Source organism: Juglans regia, chromosome 9, assembly GCF_001411555.2.
Source record: "Juglans regia cultivar Chandler chromosome 9, Walnut 2.0, whole genome shotgun sequence".
NCBI lineage: Eukaryota > Viridiplantae > Streptophyta > Magnoliopsida > Fagales > Juglandaceae > Juglans > Juglans regia.
The window spans coordinates 23,095,244-23,107,805 of NC_049909.1; the positions used below are offsets into that span (position 1 = coordinate 23,095,244).

At 35.8% G+C, this 12,562-nt stretch overlaps 3 protein-coding genes across 3 annotated transcripts; 1 reads left to right on the forward strand and 2 right to left on the reverse strand.

The window, feature by feature from the left end:
- The first annotated feature begins 1,190 nt into the window (after window positions 1-1,190).
- Window positions 1,191-5,215, forward strand: LOC108993543 (glucose-6-phosphate/phosphate translocator 1, chloroplastic). Its single transcript, XM_018968506.2, has 5 exons — window positions 1,191-1,983; window positions 2,510-2,735; window positions 3,388-3,610; window positions 4,508-4,721; window positions 4,858-5,215. Exons 1-5 carry the CDS (start codon window positions 1,492-1,494, stop codon window positions 4,867-4,869), a joined length of 1,167 nt encoding a protein of 388 aa, XP_018824051.1. The 5' UTR covers window positions 1,191-1,491; the 3' UTR covers window positions 4,870-5,215.
- A 186-nt stretch (window positions 5,216-5,401) lies between these two features.
- On the reverse strand, window positions 5,402-12,237 carry LOC108993551 (tryptophan synthase beta chain 1). The gene is made up of 6 exons (XM_018968518.2): window positions 11,975-12,237; window positions 8,692-9,055; window positions 7,641-7,997; window positions 7,005-7,447; window positions 6,817-6,911; window positions 5,402-5,879 (listed from the first exon to the last, which is right to left on the reverse strand). Exons 2-6 carry the CDS (start codon window positions 9,007-9,009, stop codon window positions 5,704-5,706), a joined length of 1,389 nt encoding a protein of 462 aa, XP_018824063.1. The 5' UTR covers window positions 9,010-9,055; window positions 11,975-12,237; the 3' UTR covers window positions 5,402-5,703.
- On the reverse strand, window positions 10,163-12,069 carry LOC108992029. The gene is made up of 2 exons (XM_035693955.1): window positions 11,975-12,069; window positions 10,163-10,977 (listed from the first exon to the last, which is right to left on the reverse strand). Exon 2 carries the CDS (start codon window positions 10,888-10,890, stop codon window positions 10,402-10,404), a length of 489 nt encoding a protein of 162 aa, XP_035549848.1. The 5' UTR covers window positions 10,891-10,977; window positions 11,975-12,069; the 3' UTR covers window positions 10,163-10,401.
- Window positions 12,238-12,562: the final 325 nt, after the last annotated feature.

Here is a 12,562-nt window from a genome sequence, read left to right on the forward strand (position 1 = left end):
AATTAATATACATTTTACAAGTTTCAAAATAAATTAATAAAATATAAAATTCAATATAACTTTTTTAAATTTTAAAATAAAAATTAATCTTAAAAAATTATATTCAATCAACTTTTTAACTTTATTTATGGCTCTTCACCAACTCAATACAATACTTAAATGTTTTAAAAATATATTTTCATTCAAAATTTTCAGCTCTTTTTATATCAAAATCTAATCTGAAACAAATTCTCAAATATATATTCTTACTTCCAAAACATGTTAATTTTTTTTTATATTTTATTTATAAGCTAGAGAATTGCCCTCTTTATAGTATTTATTTTTGTCACCTCGATGGCCCGATGGGTCATTTAATTTTTATCTGTATTTTTGTCAACTCTGTCATAATTAGTATCACTAGTTAGAGATATAAGATTCGAAAAATTATTGAATATAAATAATGGGAAATTCTTATTTTATAATAATTGAAATAATACTAAAATTATTTATATAAGTTAAAATTTAATTGCGTGTCAGTCGTGTGCAGAAAAGGTATCTGCATTACACTTAAGTGGCAAGACGGCATATGTGTCTGCGACATTTACCGACACTCTTTCAAATAACTGCAGGTAACCCCAGCGTAGCCAATGCCTCGCAAATACCGACACACTCTGTCTCTTTCTACTTTAAGGGCTCGTTTGTTTTCTTAAATAAGATGAGATGAGATGAAATGAATTGAGATTAAAGTTAAAAAATTTAATAAAATATTATTAGAATATATTTTTTAATATTATTGTTATTTTAAAATTTGAAAAAGTTAAATTGTTTATTTTATTTTGTGTAAAAATTTAAAAAAATTATAATGATAAGGTGAGATGAGATGAGATGTTTTTAAAAAACAAACAATACCTGAAAAAAGAGAGTTTGAGCTTTGATCCACCGCGTCAATGCCAAAAAGATCCGCCAGTCACATGAATATTGCCAACAGCCTTTGCCTTTGGACTGAGATTTCGAGTTAATATTATTATTATTTTAAAATTTAAAAAAATTAAATTATTTATTATATATTATATATAAACTTAAAAAAATTATAATAATAAAATAATATGAGATATTTATTTATATATATGTCCTAAATTGATAAAAAAAACTCCCGCAACCAGAAACCATGAATAAATATAAATAATAATACAAAGCAAAACCCAGAAGTCTCTTTACTCTTGCGTAATTGTAGATCATCCAAAGTTACACTCTCACAGTTTGTCGTGGTGATTTTAGATCATCACCCAATACTGTTTTCTATTTTTGTTTTTTTGTGATCGCTGGAAAGTTTTCGGTCAAAACAAAAGATTTTGACAATCAATTCTTCAAATGTCATAAAGGTTTTGGCTTTCCCTTCTAAAAGTCTCGTAGCTGATGATCTCTTTGAAGGTTTATATTTTTCTGATCGTTTATTAAGAGATACCCAGAAAACCATTGGGATTTTCTTTCGAGAGTTCCATCCTTAAAGCCATGATTTGCTCTGTGAGACAATCTGTTACGAAGACGATCAATGGTTCCGATTTTTTTCTCCGGGAGAGGTCTCCGGCACAGCCGCTTCAGCGATCCTCGCTGTTTTTTCCGGCGCTGCAGAAACCGCAGCGATTCGCTGTATCAGTTTCGAAGCCTTTGCATGTATCCTCGGTTGAGAATCTGAGTTTGAAAGCTCCGAGAGACTCGGTCATATGCGAGGCTTACGAGGCGGCGGACAGCTCGACCAGCCAGCAGGAGGCGAAATCGGAGGCGGCGAAGAAGGTGAAGATCGGACTGTATTTCGCGACATGGTGGGCTTTGAATGTGGTGTTTAATATCTACAACAAGAAGGTTCTGAACGTGTACCCGTACCCATGGCTGACCTCGACACTCTCGCTTGCGTGTGGTTCTCTAATGATGCTGATCTCCTGGGCCACGAGGATCGCCGAGGCGCCAAAGACCGATTTTGAGTTCTGGAAGACTTTGTTTCCGGTTAGTTAGAATTTGAGTTTTCTTTGGTTGGTGGGAAACCGGAGTAAACGGAAAGTTAAAAAAATGAAGTTTTTAGGTTGTATGCCTTTTCATGTGGTTTTGCGTTTGATCTGACACTTGTTTTTGTATTTGACAATATGCTTGAATTATGAAAATTATAAAAATTAAAAATTAAAAACTTTGTTTGGTTGCTGAGAAAGTTAAGGAAAAAAGAAAGAAAGTGATTTTTCAGTTTTTGTTTTTAAATTCATATATACAAGGAAAATGAACTTATCTAGCGAAGTAGGCCAACTGGCTGAAATTGGTGCAGGTCGATTGGGGGGGGGCCTTTTTTTCTGTAATGTTTTTATGATGAAACCTCTGAACTCAATAAATTGTGACTCAATTTCTTTAGCCACATTCTATTGCCAATAAGAGGTTTTGTTGCTTCTGGAGTTCCCATATGCCTTGTATTTTATTTTGATGCTAGAATTCTTTTGTTTTCTGGTAAGGATTTCGATCTGAGTGTTTTCTCATGTTTCAATAGGTTGCAGTGGCGCATACAATTGGGCATGTTGCGGCAACTGTGAGTATGTCAAAGGTTGCTGTTTCATTCACCCATATCATCAAGAGCGGTGAGCCTGCTTTCAGTGTATTGGTTTCAAGGTTCCTATTGGGCGAGAGCTTCCCGGTGCCAGTTTACCTGTCACTTATTCCCATCATCGGTGGTTGTGCTCTTGCTGCCGTGACTGAGCTCAACTTCAACATGATTGGTAAAGAAAATAAGAAACTTTTTTTTGCGACTCTTGCGCAATTACTCAATTGCTTGATTGATAATCTTAGCATGTTGATATTTCATTTGTATTTGTTCTTTGCCTAATTTACTCGTAGGTTGTGTCTGGCTTCTTAGAATAGGCATGGAAAGATACATTGAATTCTGGATTTTTAGTTATCTGACTACAGATAACAGAAACTTCTGTTTAATAAAGCTTAGTCAGGGGAATATTGTACGGTCTAAATTAACAACATATCAATCATATCTATTTCCCCTTCCGCCTTAACATTGTCCACAAACGATTTGAAGGTAAGTTTTCTTGTGTGCTTTTAATATTCATCTTTTTGCTTTTTATCCTGTTTGCTTCACTTTTATGAAAAAGAAAAAAAGATATTAAGGTGCCAAAACTTGTCTGTTTGTTTGACTTTCCAACCTTTGAGTTTCCAGTTAGTTGTTGCTATTATTTGTTATGTTCTGGAATATTCTGTGTCCATTAATGGAGGTTATATGGTTGGACTGGACATGTTGATTTTCTTCAAGGGGTTCTCTACTGTCATTGCTTCAGGTTTCATGGCTATGAATCAAACTTGATGTTTGTTTGGACTTAACTTATTGATTTTCTTAAACGTTCTCTACTTTCATTGCTTCAGGTTTTATGGGGGCTATGATATCGAACTTGGCGTTTGTCTTCCGGAACATATTTTCGAAGAAGGGCATGAAGGGGAATTCTGTCAGTGGAATGAACTATTATGCTTGTCTGTCTCTGTTGTCCCTTTTAATTCTCACACCATTTGCTATTGCTGTGGAGGGACCGCAGATGTGGGCAGCTGGTTGGCAAACAACCACGTCTCAGATCGGACCCCAGTTCATATGGTAATTTTGTGAAAACTACCAATTGTAATGTCCTTGTTTTGTTTGGTTGCATAGTTGCACTCTACTGCATCTCAATGCGCGCTCTCCATGGTACATAGAGCGAATGGTGAATCATTTATCGAAAGTAAAATACAAAGACATTATGTGCCATATCTATTGGTCTATATTTTGAGAATATGGATATGCTTTGATTTCTTTTTCTACATATTGTATGAACTATCAATTTCACAGTTTGAGTCTGATTCTTTTTTCTTAATATATTTTGCACAGTCAAATTTGCTTAATGTCAAATATCTTCTAGCAAACTGAGGAAAGAAAAAAGGGGAAAAAATTCTTAAATATAGTCAAATACATAATGTTTTGATGGTTTTGATGATCCATCCAACCATTGTATGACCTAGTTAGATTTGAGATACTATTTCGTGCTGTTCATCATGCACGTTCATTGCAGATGGTTCTACATAATAGCATTATGGGATAATCTAGGATCATACTCGGAATTATGATTAAGGTGTTTGATCTTACTTATGGTGCAGTGCCTAGGGTACGTTTGGGTAGTGAGAAGTGTTGAGAAGTGTTGAGAATGTTTGTGAATAGTAGTGAAAAAGTAATAATAAAATATTGAATAGTAGTAAAAAGTAGGTGAAAAGTAATGAATAGTAGAAAAGTAGGTAAAAAGTAATAATGAAGTAAAAAATAGTATACTCTCACTTGTCAAACATACCCGACCCTCTTGTTTTTTAATTTCTTGCAAAGTAGCATCTTATAATGTTTGTCACATAACGTGTTCATTGTATTTCTTTGTTTTGATTGGGTTCTTTGTGGGAAAGTATGATATTAGTTTCTTTTTCCCTTGCTATTTACTAATTGTGTGGTCAAAAACATTGTACACAATAGGTGGCTGGCAGCCCAGAGTGTTTTCTATCATCTCTACAACCAGGTGTCATACATGTCCCTCGACCAGATCTCTCCCTTGACATTTAGTATTGGAAACACCATGAAACGAATATCTGTCATAGTCTCCTCAATCATCATCTTCCACACACCGGTTCAGCCCATCAATGCACTTGGAGCTGCCATTGCAATCCTTGGAACCTTCTTGTATTCCCAGGTGTTTCCTTGTTCTCTCTCTCTTCTCTCTATAAGTCGATGATGATTGTCCATAATTTATTAATAATAGCTTTATTGAATCAAAAAAATATTTATTTATGATTGATTAAATATGGTTAAATGTTGTAACTTTGCAGGCAAAGCAGTAAAGAATCCCCGGGGTTCTAAAATCAGAATCATTATGTAGCATAAAATAAACGATGGAAGAGAATGGCGTCAAAATCTGCTCCTGCAGATGAGAGCTGCTTTCAGAATCTCCATGGCTGCTATTGGATTTTGTTTTTGTTTTTTTTCTTATTCGGATGAAAATAGAGTTGATCTTGTTGTAATTAATGATAATTATAGTTCGAGACGTAGTGTTTGCACGGGGTAACGGGGTTTCTTAGGAAAGTTTTTGAATAAACAAGGAAAATGCCCCAATCCTTGTCTGTTTTGAGAAACAATAATATGGCAATTTGCACATGGATTTGTAATTTTGTGTTGCCTCTACTCAAATACCTTTCCATGTCGGTCAAAATCCCATATGAGGTCAAGTACTTTTTCCTTCATTTTTATTTTTTATTTTTTAGGTAAAAATGAAAAATGATATTTTTTCATTTAGTATTCATCTATTATTATTTTTTAAATTTTAAAATTAAGAAAATTTAATAAAAATCCAGAAAAAAAAAGGAGATGATCTAATTTTTGGATGGAATAGAATGTTATATATATAATACAATTCTTATTCAAAACTGGAGTCATTTTGTAAACAGAGTCACGTGACATTTGACAAACAAGGCTATTTGAAAATAGCTCAACTAATAATTAAAAGGGAAAAAAAACAAATAACGAAGGTTTTATTTAGTTTATTCGTAGCTGCAAACAAATATGTTGATATTCTTTGACAGCTGCATGAACGTACTTGTACCCTCAGATACTGCAAATAACCACAGCCTTTAAGTACCAATTGGGAGAGTAAGCACAGGTATAGGTGAACACTCCCATTAAATCTGCAAATACTTGATAGCTGTATGAACGTCCTTATCCCCTCTGCCACTGCAATTCAACACGACCTTAGTTCCATTTGGGAGAGTAGGGCAAAGCTGCTCCAAGTAAGCCACTGCATGAGATGTCTCCAGAGCAGGGATGATCCCCTCCAGTCGCGATAATCTCTTGAAAGCTCCATATACGAAAACAAAACCAACAACAAAACAAGTCAAGGTAATAAAAGGTGGATCTTATAAAAGAGCAACGTTAACCTCGGGACAACAGCAAAGCATCTCGACATTATAAGATTTTTTCAAAAAGGAATGGAGAATGCTCATAAATCACCTATAAAAATCATTTGCAGACATCAATTATAGGTTGGAAACAGCCAAACAGGCAACAACTTACTCACTTTCTGTGAAGAATATTTTCAATTGGCAGGGGGAAAACTTTATATAACAATACACCTAAGGGAAGGTCCATAATCCAACTTCTAAACCATCTTAGCAATCTTCTTCTGAGAATACGACATTGAAGAAGAGTTAAGAGGCAAACAAACTTTTAGCAAACTGTAATTGATCAGTTCATTACGGCAAGTTGAGCGTGACAACACTGCAAACTCTAAACTAGATGAACGGCCTAAGATATAAGATTGCACAATTAAGATTGCCATTTCCAAAAACTGAGAAAAATTTCACTTATGTTCATCATTCGGCAAACAATAATCTGAGTTATAAAACAGGGCTAGAAAAGGACATCCAGAAACATGAGATTTTCAATGATTTCAAGCTTGTCTCGACTTTGTTAATATACATACATATACACTATATATAAATCCTCAAAACTTATGGTTGAATGACATGCAAATGATACTACCAATGGATTCTACTTCTATAACAGTATTTGTTAACGCTTATAGCTCAAACTTCAAATTTTTACCCTACTGCATAAACAACACACTAATAGTGGAAAACAGAGACACAATGCATCTCCACGGGCCACAACAATGAAGGTCTATAAAATCATATCACTAGTGAGCAATTGACGTCAAGAATCCCCCCTCCCAACAAAAAAAAAAATGCACACGCAAAAAAGGGAATAAACAGAAAAATGAAAAGTAGAAGCCATACCTTCCAATGCCTCCTCATCAGTGACGTTATAATATTCAGCACGTCCTGTATCTTTCAAATAGCTGTGCTCTGGTCCAACCCCAGGATAATCCAAGCTATTAAACATGGATCAAAGGTGTTAAATTAGAAAGAATACTATATGAAGCTACACCAAAAATGATATTGAAAGGATCATCCAATTGTATTACCCTGCACTTATGGAATGAGGTTCAATAATTTGCCCATCTTCATCCTGTAATAAATAGCTCATGGCTCCATGCAAAACCCCAACTTCCCCTTTTGTCAAGGTAGCGGCATGCTTACCACTGTCCAATCCAAAGCCTGCAGCTTCCACACCAATCATTCTAACATCTCTGTCATCAACAAACTCATGGAAGAGTCCCATGGCATTCGAACCTCCACCAACGCATGCTACCAGAACATCTGGTTTCCCTCCCCATTTTTCTAGTGCTTGTTTTCTGGTTTCTTTACCAATTACCGCATGGAACTCTCGAACCATCATGGGGTATGGATGTGGCCCAGCAACAGAGCCCAAAATATAATGGGTTGTCTCAACATTAGTTACCCAGTCCCTAATAGCTTCTGATGTAGCATCTTTCAAGGTGGCAGTCCCCGCATGGACTGCTCTAACCTGTTTTAGGAAATTGGTTCGCGATATTAGCAATTCAGCATTGGCAAGAGAAATTTCATATAATAACTAAACCTAGTGCAGAAAAATTGAGCAACATTAATCAAACCAGTTATATGACCGACTAGAGGGGTTGATGCATAACTTAGGCTATATCACTGACAGTAATGAACGATAAAAACTATAATAAGCATACCTCAGCCCCAAGAAGCCGCATTCTGAAGACATTAAGAGCTTGCCTCTCCATATCTTGTGCACCCATATAAATGACACACTGCAAACCAAACCGAGCACAAACAGTTGCTGTTGCAACTCCGTGCTGACCAGCTCCAGTTTCAGCAATTATTCGATTTTTCCCCAATCGCTTGGCAAGCAAAGCTTGGCCAACAGCATTGTTGATTTTGTGAGCCCCAGTGTGGTTCAGATCCTCTCTCTTAAGGTAAATGTGTGGGCCTTCACCATTAGGACGCTTATAATGTTCAGTTAGCCGCTCTGCAAAGTAAAGAGGACTCTCCCTTCCAACATAATCTTTCAAGATCGCATTCAGTTCTTTCTGCAATGTCAAAAGTTTTTCCCTCATAATAATTGGGCTCTTGCCTATTATCAATAAAATCTTGTTTACAGATTTAAAAAAAAAAAAAAAAAAAAAAATTCCCCCCATAATTCAGAAACTTTGGCATATATACTAAATTCAGAGAGAGATACGCACGGACAGTGCGGGAGTTCTTCTCCCCCAATATACTTGGTAAAAATAACATTAACATTTTCATTGAAGTTGGAAACTTCATCGCTTCGTTGGGCACTGACAAAGTGGAGTTGTTTTAAAATGACAAATGAAATTCCTTTTGTAACAAGCTATCAAGCCCTCAAAATTACTACAAGCAGTCAGAATTGGCGTCTCGCCACTCTCAATCCAATCATTTACTTTGATATCACGTCACAACGACATGTAAATCATAGAAATAAATAAACCAATTACTTCAGCATGACGCTCTGTCTAAATAAAGGCTCTATTTCTAAGCCTTCTATCAGTTTGGTAGCGGAGAAAATGAAGGAGAACGAAAAAAGAAACCCCAATATCTACAAATCACTATGCTGCCAAAATTCGAAATTTCCTCCCAATTAGAAAAATATTCCCAGAATTTTGAACGAACCTATCCCCGAGAAACAAATAAACCAAAATTAATTTCAAATTCGTTCAAAAAAAAAAAAAAAGAACAAGAGAGGTGTTGGGATAGAAAACAAACCTGAAAGTCGTGGTCGGAAGCAAGAGAGTGGAAAGCGGACTCGAGCTCCGAGAGAGCGTGCATGAGGGTTTCGGGGACGTACTTGCCGCCAAACTTGCCGAAGCGGCCGAAGGAATCGGGTCTCTGAAGGAGAGTAGAATTGGAGGATCCATTATCCATCCGTAGGGTCCGGTCGGCGATGGTGCAAGAGACAACGGTAGGTTTGGAAGAGGAGGAGGAGGAAAATGGGTGGAACCGGAAGGGAAACTTGGAGCAAACGTAGGGTTTGCGAAGCGCGGAGCCGCAAAAGGTGGTTCCGGTAGTAGGGGCGGTCGCCATTTTATGAAGTGGTTCAGTCTCGACTGTATGCAAGGTGCAGACTCGTCTGGCAAAAACAAAAATACGGCCATTTTATTATATATAAATTTTAGATTTATTTACATTTTTAATAAAAATTATTTCCATATAATCAGTACAACTCCTATTTTTCTGTTGATCTCTTTCTAATAAATCCAATTTTAATTAAAATTTGACTCGACCAAATTCTTAAAATTAGTTAGAAATTGGAATTGGGATTGGACTAATTAATATTAACATTCAAAATAAAATATGTCAAATAAATAATAATCTTATTGTTATTTAATGATTAGTATTGAAAGCAAGAGATTTTGAAGATAAAAGTAAAAAAAAAAAAAAATTCCCTTTTCCGTTCACTCTGTAGTTACGTAATAATACAAATGGATTTTGCTGCTTGCAGACCTAAATGTGTTAATATTCTATTTTATTTATTTAACATAATTACTACATCCACAAAAGAATTACACAAAAATAATCTTATAAACTGACGTGAATTCTATGATCCATTAGATCTATTTTATAATAAAATTAACTTTACAATCTGACAAATCACATCAAGCTACATCAATTTATGAGATTATTTTTGTATAATCACTTTGTAGCTAGAGTATTTTCCTTTTATTTAATACTGATCACAATCCATGTTCACGACCCAAGTATAAAGCAAACATTGAAATGAAGCTTAAGTAGTTAGAAAAACGTATATTGGTTAGCAAATTTAAGTGCTTCAACTGCAAGCACATGAATAAAATAACCACATTACCATCCAGTTCTCAATATCCTTGTGAAACTTGTCAAAAACAAAAATCCTAGTGAAAGCTATTGCACCCTTTTTTTTAAAGATAGAGAACATAAGGTAAATAATTCATGTGAAACACCAGGGGAAGGGACATGACCAAAAGACCCAGACTCAAAAACTTCCACTCCAAGACAAGAACCAAATCCACCTCTCTTCATCCACAAGCCTCCTTCACACAAGCCAAACTAACAAAACATGTATATATACATCATCATACCCACAAAAATCCTTAAAGATTGAAATGGATCCACATAATTCTGTAGAAATAGGTGCTAGGGGCACCGGTGGATCCCTCATAATGAAAGAAATTGAGCACTTCGGCAGGCTTGGATTAAGCTGCCAAGATAGTTCACAGGAGACTCAGATCCAAATAAAGGACATGGCTTCCACTGGTAGTCATGATCATTCCAGTCGCACTTTTGGATCTGACATAGCAACCCAAGAGAAGAAAAAGAAACACAGCAGACTCCTACCGAGTATATCTTCTATGGTGGAAGTTTCAGACAACAATCGGCCAATTGGAATTCTGGTTTCAGTTACAGGAACCTTAAAGCAGATATAAAGAAGTTGCAAGCTTAGATAATACTCTCTGATAGCTTCGAGAAACCCAGCTTCTTGAGACGATTTGTAATAGGGCTAGCCCATGCCCTATCCTGGTTCCCACACCTTATGTCCACAATCTCGACTATGTTAGATCCTTTCTTGTTATTTTTCTCCCCGCTGGGAATTCTATCAAGAGTAATACTATCAAAGGCAAGCATCGGTATTCGATGGATATTTGTGGCGTAGCTTTTATTTTTCCTGGTAATCTCAGGGCTTCTATGATCATTGTAGCTGCTGCTTGCCACATCAGATGATTTTCTTGGCTGTAGTCTTTTGGGAGTTGTACCACCATAGGGAACTAAAACAGGTACTGATTGTGGTTTGGTTCTGGAAGATACAGGCATCTGAGGGGCAAATTTAATGGAGTCCAATTCCCTTGTCATCAGGGAACTTATAGTTCCCGTCGTACCAACCCTAATGGATCCTCCCCCACCCTTTATAGTTTCTAGTTTCTGAACCATGTTTGTTACAGTCTCAAACAAAGGTCTAAGCAGATATCTTCTAGCAGGGTAGTTCTATAACCTCCAATGCTTGCCAAGAATGAATGGCTATCAAAACAGATTAATAGCCGGTTATTTAATTGCAGCCAAAAACGCATATACATGTCAATGGTATGATAAAAAGCTTTTTTAAATTTCTTTGTACGGGAGCAGTTTGCCAATATAATTTAGACTCAGGGTAACAATAGATAGAAGGATACGCAGATCTCAATTCAACCAAAACTCTGCAAACCTTACGATCTCTCTCTCTCACACACACACACAGGCAGACAAAACATGGCAAGCATACCCAAAGAATACTAATAGATTCAGCAAGCAAATACATGTCCATAACATAGATTATAGAGTAGAACAGAAAAGCTATATAAAATTTAAAAGGAGCTTAGCAACAAAGTGATGGAAATTGCTTGAATTGAGATCAGAAAAAGCCAATTTCCCAGTGATGGATGCACTTGAATTGAGCCCAGAAGAAGGGACCCAAAAAAGTACTTCCTGGATGTGATAGCTAAAAACGAGAACGGTGTGAAGCTAACTCATCTGAAGAGCTAAACCCATATTGAGTTTTCCTCATAGCAAATTCAATCAAAATGTTGGTTAGTGGGAAAGGAGGAAAGTTTCCGCCTCCTTTAATTATAAAAATTAAATGGCAGTGATCTCACCGCAGCCATGGATATCAAACCAAGAATTAATTAGGAAAAAAAAAACATTTCCACTACAGATCTTGAAAGATAATAAATTTACAAGTACGAGTATGCAGTCGATCGACGATGGGAACTCAAGCTATCACAAAACCTACATCATACAATAGATCCATGGAATTATTCAAATCCAGTCTAAATACTCCAAAAAATAAACTTCTTGTACCACAGACTTGAGACATCAACAAGAAGTAAAAACCCAGCAACAGCGATTTAATTATAGATCAAACGGCATAAATTTCTGTAGTTTTGATATGACATAAAAGCACCTCCAACTATCAGACCCACCAGCAGAAATGGTATATGAAACACTTTGCGCATCACAGAGCATGAGATTTGAAGCTTACCCACAAAGCAAAGGGGTCAGAAAACTTGAACTCCGAATGCTCGAAGATGACAATTGAAACTGACCTACTCAACAATGAGACAAACCCGCGATCCCTTTAGAATCTCCGACTTTAGATCTTAAAAAATTTTCGCTCTATTTGCACATGTATGATATGTATGTCACCTTTAAGAAGATACCTACAGATAATCTAACTTTCCACAAACTGTGTTGCGTCTTATTTGGAGTGTTGGAGATCAGTCAACGCAGCGGATCTGGCAGGATAATGATAGCAGTACAACTGTTTACCCAATTTACAACTTGCAAATAAAAAATACATTTTAAAATTATAAAATAATTTTTATAGTACTGTTTTGTCATTTTTTTATTTTTTTATTATTATATATCAGTTATAAACAAATTATTCTCAGTGCATTGACAATGGACTAGCTAAATGTCAATGTAAATCTAAACTTTAGCTAGATGTGAGAAAAAGTCTCTACATTAGACTAGCCAATGGTCCAATGTTTAAGACTTGATGAATAGTAAATCTTAAGTCTTCTCCAAATATGACTAGCTACTATTCATAATGGAAAGTAATATTTAATTA

Bases quoted from the DNA above. Each gene is read 5' to 3' on its own strand.
- LOC108993543 (XM_018968506.2), top strand. From the start codon at position 1,492: ATGATTTGCTCTGTGAGACAATCTGTTACGAAGACGATCAATGGTTCC. The intron at 2,736-3,387 runs GTAAAGAAAATA...TCATTGCTTCAG, and splicing joins GCTCAACTTCAACATGATTG to GTTTTATGGGGGCTATGATA. The intron at 3,611-4,507 runs GTAATTTTGTGA...TGTACACAATAG, and splicing joins ATCGGACCCCAGTTCATATG to GTGGCTGGCAGCCCAGAGTG.
- LOC108992029 (XM_035693955.1), bottom strand. From the start codon at position 10,890: ATGGTTCAGAAACTAGAAACTATAAAGGGTGGGGGAGGATCCATTAGG.
- LOC108993551 (XM_018968518.2), bottom strand. From the start codon at position 9,009: ATGGCGACCGCCCCTACTACCGGAACCACCTTTTGCGGCTCCGCGCTT. The intron at 7,998-8,691 runs GTTTGTTTTCTA...TTGACATTGCAG, and splicing joins CTTCCGACCACGACTTTCAG to AAAGAACTGAATGCGATCTT. The intron at 6,912-7,004 runs GTAATACAATTG...CATGTTTAATAG, and splicing joins CCTCATTCCATAAGTGCAGG to CTTGGATTATCCTGGGGTTG.